Source organism: Schistocerca gregaria, chromosome 2, assembly GCF_023897955.1.
Source record: "Schistocerca gregaria isolate iqSchGreg1 chromosome 2, iqSchGreg1.2, whole genome shotgun sequence".
Classification (NCBI taxonomy): domain Eukaryota; kingdom Metazoa; phylum Arthropoda; class Insecta; order Orthoptera; family Acrididae; genus Schistocerca; species Schistocerca gregaria.
In genome coordinates, this window is record NC_064921.1 from 141,700,308 (window position 1) to 141,718,917 (window position 18,610).

At 37.6% G+C, this 18,610-nt stretch overlaps 1 protein-coding gene across 2 annotated transcripts in view; it reads right to left on the reverse strand.

Moving 5' to 3' along the window:
- Positions 1 to 347: 347 nt before the first annotated feature.
- The window catches only part of LOC126336528 (AN1-type zinc finger protein 4-like), a 94,505-nt gene continuing 76,242 nt past the window's right edge, over positions 348 to 18,610 (reverse strand). The window contains exons 4-5 of one of the 2 annotated variants that reach the window (XM_050000323.1): positions 12,310 to 12,430; positions 348 to 2,601 (exon numbers count right to left, since the gene is read on the reverse strand). In XM_050000323.1, coding sequence (XP_049856280.1) covers positions 1,042 to 2,601; positions 12,310 to 12,430 — 1,681 coding nt within the window. In that variant the 3' untranslated portion in view covers positions 348 to 1,041. The remainder of the gene's footprint in view (positions 2,602 to 12,309; positions 12,431 to 18,610) is intronic. The other variant, XM_050000324.1, reaches the window with a different exon arrangement.

The window sequence follows — 18,610 nt, forward strand, 5'->3', positions numbered from 1 at the left end:
TTTCAGAAAAATATGAAATAATAATCTCAGCCAGTTTTTATGTATAACAACATTCCAAATTGGCATCTGCTGATAGAAACTGTACCCAAGCATGCTGCACACATATACTATCAAAATGAAATATCATAAGAAATTATATCAGGAAATTCTCTCTAATTACCATTCCCTACAACTTAAATGAGAGGAAGGCAATGGTAGGTGAAATTCCATTCAATCATATTATCAGTGACCATATATTGAAAAATTTAAAATTTCCCTCTTCACTGAAACTTGCAACGAAATATCTCTGTGGAGGGGTAAGGATGGGAGGGAGAAACAAAGGAGAAAAAAAGAAAAAATACTGGAAATTACGAAAAACAACAATGCAAATAGTTTATTATGCTTACATAGATCACAGAATTTATTAGCTAACATTTGTATCTTATAACACTTTAAGTACTGTTGTAATGGACAGTTCTTTATAAATACTTTTTGGCAGCTCAGTAATAATTAATACTGTGTTTATATTTCAAAGCCAATTACAGGAGAACACCTTGAGAAGCACAGAAGTTGGAGAAAATTTGATCTGAATCTGAAACACTACATCAATGTCAACATTGAAAAATCATACAGCTTGGACAGCAGAAGTTTTATATTATCCCAAAGTTCTAAACTTCTTCAGACTCAAGACTCAATATACCTATAAAAATTCTTAAATTCTTTGTATTTCCGATATTCTAAGAGTATTTTGCTGAGAAAATTTGTTAAAAATTTGTGTGTGTGTGTGTGTGTGTGTGTGTGTGTGGTATTTAGATGCACCACCAGAAAAGAAAATATATCTGAATGATAAAAAATTTAATCAAATTAACAGAAGTTGAACAACAGTACTTCATTAATAGCAAAGCCATCAGGACAATACAAAAGGCAGCAACTGATTTGTAAAAAAAAAGTTAATATTACAGTTTACATTACCTTTGAGTACACTAGACAACAAGCTTTACATTATATACATACAATTTCTGGAAGATTTTTTTTAAATGAACGTCCATTTTTTCGTGTGAACTAAATCTTGGGAAGTTTTGGTGCAGTTACCAGTGGATTAGACTGTTCCAACAGCTTTCGGCCCTCAGACTTGTAATCATAAGTGCAGCTGTGCAACTCCGAGTAGCGATGTGCAGAGCAGAAGGTTTTCTCACAACGGCACGTGTATGTGTTAGTAATGTTAAGCCTTTTCTTGCATTCAGCACAGCGAATGCGCATAGGTTTCTTGGGAAGTGGTGCCTCAGAAACAGACAAATGAGGTAACTTTGTTTCAAGGACTGGTAGAATCTGTAAAGTATTTCCCTCTGAATTCATTTTTGGGCTAAGATGAAGCAGTGGCTTACACACAGATCTTTCTGCTCCCATTGGTTGGTACCATTCTGATCTTTTCTGTTCTTTGGTAGCATCCACACTGCTATTCAAACTTTTTCGACCAAACTTTGGTGAACGTGCTGGTAGATCAGACAGTGATGACCTGAATGACACTGGCTTCTCATCACTTACTCTGTTATGAGCTACAGGGTTCTCATTGTCCTTGTTTTTATTGGCAGGGAATCCAAGTAAATCAACACTTGAATTACAATGAGATGACCGTCTACGATGCCTATGCCACTTTGTGTCTGTCAAAATTCCCCACATTTCAAGAGTTGATTTTTCATGCTGTGATAGTTTGTCAGGGGACGTTTTTGGACGGCATTCTTCATCCAAAACAAGACGAGACACACGATACCTACCACTACCAACAGATGTTATTCTCTCTCGTGGAACCTGAGACAAAGTAAATGTGGTTGCTTCTTTTGAAGGAACCGGTATGGCATTTGATGGTGGTGAAAAATCTGGGTCTACATTTACAGCACTGGAATCACCTTCCTCTTCAACAATCGCTATGTTTGAAGTGCCCAAAACATTTGTATTTTTACCTCTGTTAACCATAACATGATTAACAGACTGTTTACCTGACCTTTTCATTTCTGACTTGTGCTTCTCCAATGATGGCAGACTCCTTCTATTCCATTCACTATTTTTCTGGACATTATCACGACTAGAACTACTACCACTGTGAACTCCTGAGTAACTTGATCTTTTGTTTATTATGTGTTTAACTGTGCTAGATGCCAAAGGTGAAAGACTGTGTAATTTTTCTAATTCTTTTGGTTCTTTCTTTAAAGTATGGTGAATCTGATTACTGTTATTTAAGAGTTGAAAGTTCTGTTTATTATCCAGAGATTTTTCTTCACAACAGTCTGGCTGATTTGCATCCACAGCAGTCTTAGAACTAAGGCTGGTATTTAAAGGAGCTAGTCGAAATCGCATGGATAGATTTGCTCCTGACGTTGCTGGTGTTGCTGCTGCTGATGGTGGTGATGATAATGATGAAGCTGCTGCTGCTGGTGGTGGTGGTGGTGGTGGTGGTGGTGACACCAGTGGTGGAAGTTGAAGAAAATTCTGTGATGCTCTTCCTTTCACGTCCTCTCTATGTTCTTGTGAGAATGGTTTGTTACACGGTCTTGGTGTCCCTTTACGAACATGAAGTAATGACTTCTTTGCCGAGAGTACTCTTGGTGCAGACTTCTTGGGCTGCTGAAACAGAATTTAACAGATTTCCATTACATACGTGTGTTTTGTTAAACTTCAACTCAGACACCTAAATGGAAAATGAATTTTAAAAAAAGAATACATTATCACAAAAACTAAACAAACAATGAAAACTCCAGGTTAGAATATCAACAAGGTAAGGAACGGACAGATTCCTACTTATCACATATTAAGTTGAAGACAGACAACTAAAAGACACTTAAAAAAAAGATAAAAACACACACACACACACACACACACACACACACACACACACACACACACACACACACACACACCCCTTACACAGCACACGACTGCCATCTCCAACAGCTCGGACCAGAATACTGGCATTCTGGCCCGAGCTGCTAAAGATGGTGGTAATGTGTGCATAACGTGTGCTTGCTTGTGTGAATGAATGTATGTGTGTGCACGTTTTTCTGATGAAGGCTGTGGCTGAAAGCTAATGTGCAAGTGTCTCTTTGTTGTGCCCGTCTGCAGCTTAATGTGTCATCTCTATGGAATATAGCAATCTCTTTTTCCTCCACATTATTATCATAGAAACTATTTCTTTAAAAGTCTAATCCTTCGTGAAAGGTGAGGGAGACTGTCTACAGTATGAAGTAGGTTACTGCCTGTGCAGGCATGTGCATGTTGCTACGAATATGAGGACCTGCAAGAAACCTTAAAAGCGGCAATTGGTGGAACTCGAGTAATTATATTTAGTATTGGAGGTCAGAGATGGATTAACTCATAATTTATGCTATAGTGCATCTTGTAATAAGTGCACATGATAGTAGCTAACTACCAGGAGATACACCTCTGCAGAATTTGGGCTTTGAATAACCGAAGTGGAAAGAATAAAATTACTTAGTTTGGGAATTAATGAGACCAAGTAGAATAAAACTGCAATGAGTAATATCCCTCTTGGATAAAGAGATCATTGGCTGATGAATAAAATAATATTAATCATGATGATGATGATGATAGAGAGGAATGTTCAAATAACTTAAAGACCCACACATTTACAGTGAAATTTAGTTTCCTATTCAATGAACAATTAAACTGTCAGTTATATGAATTAAAACCAACAATCACTACAGTTAAGATGCTAAAAGTAGAACTATCACTGATATATTTTAACATATCCCAAAGCCTGGAAGATTATCAGTGGTATTAAAGTACACTGCCTGGCAAAAAAAGTGAAGCATCCATAAAATGAGGTGAAAATGAAGTGAAACTTTACTGGTTGAGAGGGTATGTGATGTTCTTTCTCTGATAACAAAATCAAGTCCAACTTACACAGAACTTAGCAGTGTGAGTCCACTTATCAGTATAATGTTGCACCCCCTCTGGCCTTGATGCACATTGGGAAGGATGTCATAAAGCTGTTGTATCCTCTCTAGAGGTAAGATTATCCACGACTGTTGTAACTGGTCATTGATATCTTGGCTACTAACACTGGCAAGGAGTTGACACAAAAGGTTCCTCACATTTTCTATTGGGGACAGATCTGGGGATCCCACTGGCCACAAGAGTACGTCAACAACATGCAGACAATTCATAGACACACACGCCATGTGTAGATGAGCATTGTCTGTTGAAAAATGGCACCTTAAAACTGATACAAAACTGCAAGACGTCCATTATGTATTGTTGTACTGCCACAGTGAGTTGCTCCTGACACTACCAATTATGACCTGACATCATATCCAGGCTCTCCAAATCATGTTGCAAAAAGGACCACCACAGTGCCTCTCTGAAACATTGCACTGGAACAATGGAACTCTCTCCAGGTTGCTGTCACATTCACTTACGAAGATCTGTGGTAGTGCAGGAGCGTGATTCACCATTAATCAGCAGTCCTTCTTCCTGGTCATGGCAACACTTCAATGGAGCCATTTGTATTGTGGTGTCAAGGGCAGCCCATGTATGGGATGCTAATTCTGCAGTTTAGTTGATGCTAGTCTCCAACCAAGGATGTGGCGTGACATAGAATGTTATGGGGAGTCCATTACTTATTGTCGAAAGGCAGGCAAAGATGTGAAGAGGTTATGATGTTTTTGGTACCCAGTACTGTAACACTCCATTGGGGGGGTCAGACATGGCCAACCAGAACCTTGATGCCTGTTCTCATGTTCCCATGCAATACAACAACGGGCCACTGTCAAGCCTGAATGGCTCACAAATCTGGATATTGCAAGATTTGATCAGCCGGCCAAATGGAGATCCACAATGATGCTCTTTTCAAACACTGTCAGGTGCTCATAACATTGTGTCACATGAGTAAACACCACCACACCTTTCCAACATTGTTTGCTGTTCGTATCCTTTATATAATCTATGGGGCGTGGTGACAATACTAAAGATAACACTAATGTACTCTGGTGGATGTTCTACTATCACAACAGAGAACTGCAACTCTATTATCATTTACACACATGCTGATGGTGTATACGTGTATATGATTTTACATACACATCATCCCATGTCTTCTGAGTGCCTTTTTTTTGGGTCAGGTAGTGCAATATCAAGTGAACATACAAATGGAGATCACGGAGTGAGATTTGTATATATAATATTGAAAAAGCTCCGTCAACTTTGTAACCAAAAATAAAAACTTGGTGGGGAAGAAGAAACAAAAGGGAATAGTGGTAGGTTGTTACTGAAAGAAAGGAAGGAAAGGAAAGAAAAATAGGGTTTAATGTCTAGTTGACAACAAGGAAATCAGAGGTGAAGCACAATCTCGGATTGGGGAAGGATGGGTAAAGAAACTGTCCTTGCATTATTATTTAGGGAAATCATGGAAAGCCTAAATGTGGATGGCTGGATGAGGATTTGAACTAGTGGCCTCCTTAATATGAGTCCAGTGTCTTACCACTGCACCATCTCACTCTGTGTCCCTGAAAGGGAAACAGATTACCAAATGAAGAGTTGGGATACTCTACAAGAGGTGATGGCAGCAATTATAAAGAAATTATGTGAGTGATGGAGTTAAATAAGTATTTTAAAAGAAACAGCATGATGGGATGACTAATTAAAAACTGCTATTAAAAACTGAAGTTAGACACGCCAGGCTTATATCAAACGTGAATACAGGCAATCCAAGTGACACAGAAAAACCTTCATTTTATATAATCAAAAACTGAAGATAATTGTTTATGATGCAAAATATTAACATAAAAATGATCGAACAAATATAAGAGCTACATGTGGAAATAAATTTTTAAATGGCCAAGAACAAGTCGAATTACAGTAAATAATTGAAATCAGTAAACCTCCCAAAAGGATTTGGCTGGTTTTACTACAGGAAAAACCCAGATTGTGTCTATATACTTAAAATGAATGGGCTACTGCCATATATTCTGATGATGAATGGTGGTGCCAACCTACATGATACTGTATGTTAAAAGTGCTACATTATAATGACTGTCAATAGCTAGAATAAGTTTACAGCTGTAAACACTTGAAAATTCTCAAATTCATTTGTCTTTAAATTTACTACATGATAAAACTATCTAATTTGGTAGTTAAGAGAATCATCCTCTGAATCAATCACCTCTTTTCTCTGTTGAGCAAGAAACTGATTATTGGCAGCTACAGTTAAGTACATTTATCATAGTATCAAGAACAACAAACAGCTTGTGAATTATTAATTTTTCCAACAGTATTAAACTGATGATAGTCTAGCCCGACCACAACTGAAAAAAAGTCTCCATTTTTATAACAGAGACGTGCTCACCCAGGTGGAGAAAACCTTAGTGATTTTATAAATGTGAAGCCTAATTAAGCAGATGACTCATGCAAGGATTACTCTGGTTTGGATGTTATTAGTATGGAAGTTGACTGAAAATGTAATAAGATAATTGCGACTTACCACACTTGATTGTTCAAATTCCAGAACAACGGCACAAAAAATCCTAACTTAAGATTAATGGTGTATTTCTAGGTGTGCTGCCAAGCTGTTATTTCATTTTTATACACAATATTTTGATGACTGATCCAGCAATCTTCTTCAGGTGCTGCGAGTATTGCTGTTATGTGTACTTGCTGTTTGGATTTTAACCACACTGTGAACTATTGTTTGTCTTGTGGTGCTGTTTATAGCTGAGTATGATCCTGATGCCCACAATGCTCTTGTTTTTCAGAGCTCGCACTGATATTCCATGAAATGCACATTTTTTCAACATTTACCAACTCTGTTGGATGTGGCAGCTTATGAGATTTTAATAAATTGAGTGCTGGACTCCACACATCATTTAAATTGAAACCTCTGTCCCTTCTTATTAGGTTTCCTGACATCTTTATTTCAACAGATTCTTTAATTATGATGGCAAAGAAACTTTGTGTTTGAACCATGATACCAGTCTCATCGTATTTCATTTCATCATCATATTCAAGAGAGTTCACCACAAAGCTGTAGAGCACTTACCAAGGTGCCAATGCTAAGATCGATCTCCAAGGGAGATGAGTACCATTGCAATATCTGCAAAACGTCAAGGAAACTGTAGTTTTACCAGTCAATAAGGGCAACTCTACTGTCCTAATGTTATGTATATACTATAATAAGATGATTTTTGATCTTTTGAATGCAATATATATATAGACGGATGGTTGTTCATCCTATAAATAAAATCGAGAGGATGATAATGACTCTTCCCACTGAGTCAGTTTGCCAAGCATCATCACTAAGGATTTTGAAACATGAGCAGCAGTGCTACCATGCCTATATGGCCTTCCTGAGGAACAAAAGGAAGGAATTCCTCTGAGACCCATAGTTAGCAATATTGGCAAACCCACATACCAGCCAGTAAAATACCAGAAATGCATTCTCAGAGAATATATGGGGGAAGTGTGAAGAAAAATTCACAACTCCGCTGACTTTGTACATTGTCTCAGTCAACTGGAGCTACAGGATAAGGATATTATCGTCAGTTTATGATTTACTGAAACTAACTGCAGTAAAGAACTTTTTGACATGTTCCGATATCAACTTACAGCATTAACCGTTTGACGGAAAATAATACTGTATGATAAAAATGAAGATATGGTGATGGGTAGTCCATCATGGTGAAGCTACACAAGGAAGAGTTTGAAGCTAAAGCACTACAATCTGCCAAGTTCAAAGCAGCCTGTTTCAATCAGTAAGTGGATGACAAATTTTTTGTATGGCCACAAAGAGCGAAGAAGGTTCGAGTTTCTAGAACAATGAAACTTTATACATCGTAATATAAAAAGAGGACCAAGTACTTTTCTTTGATGTGGAAGTTACAAGAAGAATGGACAGATCCCTGGAATACAGTATGTATACAGAACCTACACACACTAACCTCTGTACTGGGCCAGTTTTGTGCTAAAGACTCTGGCCCACAGAGCTCAAACACTCTCAAGCAAGAAAAGCCCCCTGAAGAATTACAACACCTATGAATAGTGTTTCAAAAGAATAGATATTCAGATCATCAAACTGAATGGGTGATGCAATCAAAATCAAGAATGCCTGAGAAAGAAGAAGAGAGAGACTGAGAAAGTGAAGCTACAAACTACTTATGTACTTTATGCTAGCCCAATATCCAGAAGGATTGGTAGACTCCTACAGAAACATGGCATCCAGCGTACTTCTCTCCATTCAACTACGGTAAAATTTATGCTTCATAATATTAAAGACAATCTAGATCTCGAAAGCTGGGTGTGTATCACATTCCATGTGAATGTGGCATGTCTTACATGGGGCAGACTATCAGTACAGTCAAGAAGAGATACATGGAACTTCAGTGACACACCCAACCAGTAACCAAGCAAATCAGCTGACACTGAGTGCTATGTTGAATATAATCATGAAATGAAACATGATGAGACCAGTATTTTAGTTCAGATGCTAAGTTTCTGGAGCAGCATAATTAACCCTTTTGCTGGTGCGGGCATGTACAAGCCTGCTACGCCATTCCCAAGGTGTTATGGATGTGTATATGCATGCCGCTTGGATTTTTCTACTCTCTATAAACGCTTCCCAAGCCGCCGATCTCTCACTGGTGCACACGATTTACTTTCATATCTTGATGAAAAAAGAAGTTTTGAGTATTTATCATACAACTTACGTGCCTCATTGCACGCTATTTTGCAGAAAACCTCATTTTGATATTTTGAGTTGTTTATGAGATATGATGATTGTTACGACAATATGATCTGCGATGTGCAAGGACATAAATGGGCACGTTGTGAACTATTGTCCTTCGGACATAAACCTCAATAACTTGAGAATGAAATGAAATCTCATTCTGCTCTCAATTTAAAATAAAATTATTATTTCTTACCTACATTTCATTCACTGCCGTCTATAAGCTAAGATAAAGTACACACAACTTTCATGCAATGCATTTTTACTTCTGCATACACACTAAAATTTCATGCATGTGTTATTTTATTTGATGCAGTGCAGCAAGGATGATGGATAATGAAAAGAAATTCCGTTCTTTACCTAGAGCAGATATCAGTCAGTAAGATGTGCAAAACTCAAATTTTTTTCACCTAATAGGTTTTGAAAAATCGGACAATTAGTATTTCATATCAGCTGGAACACTGTCTCTCAGCACAGGTACCAGCATTTGGTGAGCAGTGCGGACATAACAAAAGCAGCCTCATCACAGAATGAAAAGAGCTCATCTGTAGTAATGAAAGGACTGAAGAGTATTGAAATAATAATGTCAGAAAACCAGAATTAGAAGGGTCAGAGGTTTCAATTTAAATGACACTTGGGGTCCTGCACTCAGTCTATTAAATCTCATCGGTCATCACATCCACCAGAGTTAGAAAATGCTGAGAGGATTTGTGTTTCACAAATATCAGGGCGAGCTCTGAAAAACTAATGAGCATCAAAGGGTATAGTAGGTGTCAGGAATCAAACTCTGCTATAAACAGCTGTGCGAGACAAAGAAAATTAACAGTCTGGTTGAAGGCAAGGCACAGGGTACATAAACAGCATAATTTGCATCTACTGAGGACGATGGCTGGGTCATTTTTCAAAATATTATGCATAAAATGGAAATAACAGCTCAGCAGAACATCCAGAAGCACAGCATTAATCAATCAAGTCGAAAGGACCTGACAGGTTAATAACTTAATGTAGTAGTTCTAGAATTAAACATTCACTTCACAGTGAAGTACATGCCATTTTGTAACTTCTGGGCAGATTAAAACTGTGCACTCTACTAGGACTCAAAACCAGCTATTCTGGCAAGTCACACTTCCTTCATGCTTCATTTCTGTCAGTAGCTCTCTTTTATTTTTCAGACTAAGTTTGCTGGGCAAGGATTGGAACCCCTTCTGCTGAACACAGGTTTGGCATTCTAACCACTACATTAGTTTTCTGCTGTCATGTAAGTGAAACTTGAGGAAATTAATGGTAGGAAAAATCAGGAACAACAAAGCTCCAAATATCTGAAAGTCTTTGGTTACAAGAACATTAAAAATAATACTAAAAAAAAGTAACATTTTATTTTCTTCAAGTTTGTAGGAACCGTCACAAGAATAATATTGTTCATATAACTTTTTCATTTAATACAAATATATGACATTTGTATATTCTTTTATAGATTTTGTTTATCACTTATAACATCTTTCACACCAGAAATACCAGTGAAAGTGAATTGTTACTACTATTTCTGCAATAGAGTTTTTGATTCTCATGCTGTTCGTGTGTGTGTGCGTGTGCACGCACACAAGGGAGGGGGGGGGGGGAGGTAGGTTTTCACAGTGCAAGTAGAGGTAAATGTGTTGTCAATGTTCGTAAACATATTACAATCATCAGTTTAAATTTCATCTTATTAAACTACATTTGTCGTTGGAAAAATCAGGACACTTTTCCTCATCTTACTTGCACATGACTATCTTCAAACAAGAATAAAGTAATTTAAACTACACTTGTCGTTCGAAAAATCAGGACACTTTTCCTCATCTTACTTGCACATGACTATCTTGTGGAATTAAAGGGACCAGACTGCTATGGTCATCGGTGACTATCTTCAAACAAGAATATAGTAATTTGTACTTTTACAAGATTTTTGGAAGACATACTGCCATACATAAATAATGTTATAAAACTAAAAGTTGTAGAATGTGGGTGGGCAACCAGTGACCCACAGGCAGCATCTGGTCAGCAATTGGTTTCAATCCAGCCCACAGATGAATCACAAGGTACTGAAAGTGAGATTCTCACACTGTCCTCTGCTCAGGACGTATTAGAACACAGCAGTTGTTGAAACAGAAGGTAATTTATAATGAATTATCTGCAACTGTAAGTATTTAGTTTTCCATCGTGTTATTTCAAGAGGATTGGATTCACATCTTCAGATGTTTACATTTATTTACATGCCGTGAAAATTGTTTCTTTACTAATGGCATTTAGAGTTTTGCAATGGAGGTTTCTAAGGCGAATATTCTGTATTGCAAAAACCTCATGAAATGTAAATAAATGTTAACATCTGAAGATCGTGTGACATAAAATGAATGTACTTTCAAAAACACATGGATTGTCATGAATGCGGTGTCCTTCATTTGGTGTACTAGCCAATAAAAATTAACGTCACAGACACTACAGTTCTGACTTCATGCACTAGGAGCTCTGCTGTTGCATCAAGTGATGAGGCGGCCTACCCCGTGTGCATAAGTAAGTATGTGACACAAACCTATGGGTCACAGATGGTTGCCCATGCCTGCTGTACAATGCATATATGTGAATACATACTCAATGAAATGATTAGTGGTGATTATATAAATTACAGCTTTTACTATACCTGTATAACTGTGTTGTTCAATGGAACTTACACACTTACTGTAATTGATTTCCTTGTTCATGTATGAATTACATCTGTTTCATTTCAGCTGTTGCATTATGCACGGCTTAGTGGTAATTTAAAAAATGCAATTTACAGAAAACATATAGAAAAATGAATAACATGGCACTTACTCTTTTCAAAAAGTTCTCAATACTTTTATCTCCCATTCTCTTTACCACATATTAATTTCAAGGAACAGATTTCTTACATGTCTGTGTTCCTGTACTGTTTTATAAAGAATCAAGGAACTTCAGGCAAAGCTATCAGAATTTCTATGCACAAGTAAACAATAAGCAGTTTGATATAGAGTGTAAACCAATTTTCTATCAATTTACAACATTGTACAACATAACACACCAGTCCTCTTGGCAACAAAGAAATTATGATGATGTTGAGTGCTTTTTTAATTGAAAATAAACCTTCATGCAGCAGCATACTGTTAAGATCTGTACTGTAAACAATTATTCTAAATGACTGACGTTACAATAATAGAGTCATCAAAGAAACTTAGCAAAATTATACACCTTTCAAAAAATTGTCTGCTATATTTGCGAAAGAAGTGAAGTGTATACTCACCAGCAACAGAAACAGGAACAGAACCAACAGACATGTAAACTGGAAGTCACATGAATATGTTTAGCTTTTGGAATTTTTAAATGTGTGAAACTCAACTGATATAGTATTGTTATTCACTAATCCTTCGGTTCACCAAGCTTCTCTTTTGTCCCTAAGTTTGGAGAGATCTTTCCTGCCCCTGAAAAAATTTTAATCCTCACCTTCATTTGACACAGTTTAAGCTATGTCCCTTTATCCTTGCAAGCTAATCTTTAAAAATTCCAGAAGCTATAGTTTCCAGAGTATTCAAATTAACTTTACAATGTACCTTTCTCTGAAGTGACAATGCTTCCATCTTACTGCGCAGGTCACGCATTTTTCCCATCGTAACAGAATTCTCATGGAACTTTTTTGCATTTTCTTCTGGGTCATCCTCAGCAAACAAATTTCTGCATAGAATGATATTTCAAAATGACAGCAGGAGACAACATCTTGTAGTGCATGCTACTTTTGTTAAATAATGATACATAAAGAAATACATAATTACAAGCACATGAAAATATTTATTAAATTAACTATATGACAGAATTTCACTTATACTAGCTTTTCATCCAATGAAAAAATTATTAAGTAACACATTTTCAATGATCTTCTATTGAGAAATCTATGTCCCCCAATTTGTTTATAAACTTAACGTGGCTTCATAATAACCAGGGAAAATTGTAACATGTTAATTTCCTGAATTCATATGATAACCAATTAAAGAAGTTTCTTTATTTCATTAGTCTCCCGCTTCTAATGAGTGCATAATATTTTGTTCAGTATGCTGGTTGTCATTTGCAGGATAAGCAATTTCAGTGGCAATAATCTATTCCCCATTGTTGGTAAATAATATTTGCTTTTTGAAATCCCAATCTTCCCGTTTTATTTCCTCAATACCACATTCACACAGTTACATATAAAAGTCTGCTGGGAATACCACTTTGCTTCCACATTAAAGAATGTCAATACACCTAGAAGAGTAAATAAGGAATCCTATCTGGCAGTGTTTAAACATTTTCTAGTTTGCATCCAAGTCTGCTCAAATCTCTCCACCTTTTGTGACTCTCTCTTGCTGTACAATTCCAAGCAGTAATGACTTGCAAAGTCCTCACTGAAAAGAAAATCACAATGTTGTCCCACACCTGTTACTAATCAGATTTGTCAGTTACAGACTCTTTCCTCTTCCCAAAACTGAAAATTCAATTGTAAGGTGCATCATCCAACTTAACTGAGAAGATCAAAAGGTCAACTGTGAATGTCAAATTCAAGGCAGTTTGAAAGAAGACTTCTCTGAAGCCATTTAAGTATTGAAAAAGCATGCTGAGAAATTTTATAGGTGAAATGAAACTGGTAAAAACTTGTGTAGATGCTTATGAACATGTTATTGCTGTGGTCTAGGAAGTTACAGGCTAGAATGTTGAAAAACAAGAAATTAAAAATGTTTGAAAGTTTTCACAACAATTTAAAATTAGAATACTCATTTTTCTTTACACTAAACGTAAGATTACACAAATAATTTACAGAAAAAAGTTATGATTCTGAACGAAAAACAGAAAATGGAGACCTTTTCCTAAATGGTGTGTGCCAAATTAAGCTATTTCTTGCAAAATATGCCATGTTAAATGAAAGCAAAACAGCTGCTTGTCTGATGGCATTGCCTCTATCAAATGATGACTACAGATTTCTTTCCCCTCTCCCCTGCATACTACTCAACAACAAATATTCACCAACATTCCTAAGCATTGCTGAAGCACCAAACTGTGATGTTGACATATACTGAAACACTGTGCACATTTTCTTTGCCCTTTGTGCTCTTAGTTGCAAATTTTCTCATATCAAAAGACAATGATTTATATTTAAATCTATGTAATCATACAGTTCTGTAGCACCAAAAATCATTGTTGTTGAACAGTGAATGTCTTTTTATGCCATTTGTGAGTTCCTTGTGTGCAAAAGCCTGATGAAGCAGTCTGTGCGTTATCACAGTGGGCAAGTATCACTGTTTCTTGTTGTAGTAAAATCACAATCACCAACAACTATTTGCATACTGAAAAATTTCTAATTTAACCGAAATCACCCTTACTGACACCAATACACTCCATGGTGTTATGTCATAATTTATATACTTTTGCAGTTCTTACTGTGGCCTTCCACAACTCTACTTAATAATTTTTGTCTATTTACACAACCCAAATGACATTTTCTATAGGTACTTTAAAGATACTCATTTATGCCCTACCATTATGCAATATTTTTGTAGCACTAACACACTCTTCTTCTACAGTAATCTCAACTAGCAATATACTTGCAGCATTCAGAACTGCACTTGTCACACAACCCATCCCATACCACCTGCTATTGGGATGATAAAAATGGAGTACAACTGTTTTATAGATTCCCTACTGTACTGACTCCATTCTCTACAAACCAATGCTAAATTTCATCATGCAAAGTTTATGATCTATCAATTTCACATGCTGTTTTCTCCATTTGTAGTATGATTGTTATGTCTATGTGCATTACTGCCAAATTTCCATAACACCTCTGCCTCTATTCTGTTCTAAGAGTTAATTCATAATCTAAGGAAATGGCAAAAACTTTTTGTTTGTGTTTCTTCATAAGCTCAGTTCATATTTAAAATGAATTTCAGCTTTCATTTACTACATAAATAGATCTAAAACCAATGTTAACATTTTGGAGGCTGGCAACTTAGAGGAACATTGGGCCTAGGAAAACCGCCATTTATGCCATTGCTTAAGGCATTACAGGCACATACGCAACTAATGTTTTTTTGAGAGTTAATACACAGTATAACCGGGCTAAGCTTCGAGATTTATTTTTCATTTTTACTTCAGTTCTTTGATAGGTTACAAATTCGAAAATAATGTCAGAAACTACAACTATCCTCCCAAGAAAAAAGTGGAAGATGAATAATTGAGCGATTTCTTCCTACTGAGCATCCAAAATTTCTTTCTCACTCAACAAACTTGACATATTTGCAGCAGAATTACATCAGTGTGATGATATTGCCTCAGCCACTTAAGACAACAGCTGTTATGCCGGCTAAAGTTTCTTTCGAAATAATTTTAGAAATTGACAACTGAAGGCACCACCAGTCAAGAGACAGGTAGCACAATGTCCTTACACTGTTCTCAGGCAAAATGAGTACAGTTCAAGAAAATCACAGTTCGACCTATACCTGGGTGTGATCTTTTTAACACATAGTTATGGCCTGAGCTTGCTCTCCAAAGAGTTAGTATCTGGAGTACAAGGGAGTCTGTCACAAATGTTGTAATACATAGCTAGATCAAACCACATTTTGAGTACAGTAATATGAAGGGACCAAGAGAAGCATCAAATGTAAAGGGGCAGAAAGGGGGGAGGGCAAGTGGAAGAGGGAAGCCCAGAGCAGTTTCTTTTTCGTTTCACTTAGTTAAGGAAGAATTTATAGAAATACTACATTTCTGTTTGCTTTTTCCCAGCCTTCCCCATGTTGGCACAGTCTGCAGCAAGTTGTATCTCCCCCCCCCCCCCCCCCCCCCCCCCTCCCTCTCTCTCTCTCTCTCTCTCTCTCTCTCTCTCTCTCTCTCTCTCTCTCTCTCTCTCTCCCCCCCTCCCTCCCCCCTACCAAGGGACCTTACAGTATGTCCCCCCTCCAATTTTCTTCACACTTATTAGTTAGCTTTGACACTCAGTGCCCAAGCATCAATTTCCAAGAGCAGTCACATGCAGCAAAATTTAAGTTTTTTAATGTTAAAGGCCCCCCCCCCATGAGCCATGGACCTTGCCGTTGGTGGGGAGGTTTGCGTGCCTCAGCGACACAGATAGCTGTACCATAGGTGCAACCACAACAGAGGGGTATCTGTTGAGAGGCCAGACAAACGTGTGGTTCCTGAAGAGGGGTAGCAGCCTTTTCAGTAGTTGCAGGGGCAACAGTCTGGATGATTGACTGATCTGGCCCTGTAACATTAACCAAAATGGCCTTGCTGTTGTGGTACTGCGAACGGCTGAAAGCAAAGGGAAACTACAGCCGTAATTTTTCCTGATGGCATGCAGCTTTACTGTATGGTTAAATGATGATGGCGTCCTCTTGGGTAAAATATTCCGGAGGTAAAATAGTCCCCCATTTGGATCTCCAGGTGGGGACTACTCAGGAGGACGTCGTTATCAGGAGAAAGAAAACTGACTTCTTACGGATCGGAACATGGAATGTCAGATCCCTTAATCGGGCAGGTAGGTTAGAAAATTTAAAAAGGGAAATGGACAGATTAAAGTTAGATATAGTGGGAATTAGTGAAGTTCGGTGGCAGGAGGAACAAGCCTTCTGGTCAGGTGAATACAGGGTTATAAATACAAAATCAAATAGGGGTAATGCAGAAGTAGGTTTAATAATGAATAAAAAAAAAAAATAGAAGTGCGGGTAAGCTACTACAAACAGCATAGTGAATGTATTATAGTGGCCAAGATAGACACGAAGCCCATGAGTACTACAGTAGTACAAGTTTATATGCCAACTAGCTCCGCAGATGACAAAGAAATTGCAGAAATGTATGACGAGATAAAAGAAATTATTCAGGTAGTGAAGAGAGACGAAAACTTAATAGTCATGAGTGACTGGAATTCGACAGTAGGAAAAGGGAAAGAAGGAAACATAGTAGGTGAATATGGATTGGGGCTAAGAAATGAAAGAGGAAGCCATCTGGTAGAATTTTGCGCAGAGCACAACATAATCATAGCTAACACTTGGTTCAAGAATCATGAAAGAAGGTTGGATACATGGAAGAACCCTGGAGACACTAAAAGGTATCAGACAGATCATATAATGGTAAGACAGAGATTTAGGAACCAGGTTTTAAGTTGTAAGACATTTCCAGGGTTAGATGTGGACTCTGACCACAATCTATTGGTTATGAACTGTAGATTAAAACTGTAGAAACTGCAAAAAGGTGCTAATTTAAGGAGATGGGACCTGGATAAAATGAAAGAACCAGAGGTTGTACAGAGTTGCAGGGAGAGCATAAGGGAACAATTCACAGGAATGGAGGAAAGAAATACAGTAGAAGAAGAGTGGGTAGCTCTGAGGGATGAAGTAGTGAAGGCAGCAGAAGATCAAAAATGAGACCGACAGAAGTTCAAAATGGCTAAGCAGGGATGGCTTGAGGACAAATGTAAGGATGTAGATGCTTATCTCACTAGGGGTAAGATAGATACTGCTTACAGGAAAATTAAAGAGACCTTTGGAGAAAAAGAGAACCACCTGTATGAATATCAAGAGCTCAGATGGAAACCCAGTTCTAAGCAAAAAAGAGAAAGCAGAAAAATGGAAGTAGTACATAAAGGGTCTGAACAAGGGTGATGTACTTGAGGACAATATCATGAAAATGGAAGAGGATGTAGATGAAGATGAAATGGGGGATACAATACTGCGTGAAGAGTTTGACAGAGCACTGAAAGACCTGAGTGAAAACGAGGCCCCGGGAGTAGACAACATTCCATTAGAACTACTGACGGTCTTGAGAGAGCCAGTCCTGACAAAACTCTACCATCTGGTGAGCAAGTTGTACGAGACAGGCGAAATACCCTCACACTTCAAGAAGAATATAATAATTCCAATCGCAAAGAAAGCAGGTGTTGACAGATGTGAAAATTACCGAACTATCAGTTTAATAAGTCACAGCTGCAAAATACTAAAGCGAATTATTTACAGATGAATGGAAAAAATGGTAGAAGCTGACCTCGGGGAAGATCAGTTCGGATTCCGTAGAAATGTTGGAACACGTGAGGCAATATGAGACTGGTTTGATGCAGCTCTCCAAGCTACTCTATCCTGTGCAAGCTTCTTCATCTCCCAGTACCTACTGCAACTTACATCCTTCTGAATCTGCTTAGTGTATTCATCTCTTGCTCTCCCTCTACAATTTTTTACTCTCCACGCTGCCCTCCAATACTAAATTGGTGATCCCTTGATGCCTCAGAACATGTCCTACCAACCGATCCCTTCTTCTGGTCAAGTTGTGCCACAAACTTCTCTTCTCCCCAATCCTATTCAATACTTCCTCATTAGTCATGTGATCTACCCATCTAATCTTCAGCATTCTTCTGTAGCACCACATTTCGAAAGCTTCTATTCTCTTCTTGGCCAAACTATTTATTGTCCATGTTTCACTTCCATACATGGCTACACTCCATACAAATACTTTCAGAAAAGACTTCCTGACACTTAAATCTATACTCGATGTTAACAAATTTCTCTTCTTCAGAAACGCATTCCTTGCCATTGCCAGTACACATTTTATATCCTCTCTGCTTCGATCATCATCAGTTATTTTGCTCCCCAAATAGGAAAACTCCTTTACTACTTTAAGTGTCTCGTTTCCTAATCTAATTCCCTCAGCATCACCCAACTTAATTCGACGACATTCCATTATCCTCGTTTTGCTTTTGTTGATGTCCATCTTATATCCTCCTTTCAAGACACTATCCATTCCGTTCAACTGCTCTTCCAAGTCCTTTGCTGTCTCTGACAGAATTACAATGTCATCGGCTAACATCAAAGTTTTTATTTCTTCTCCATGGATTTTAATACC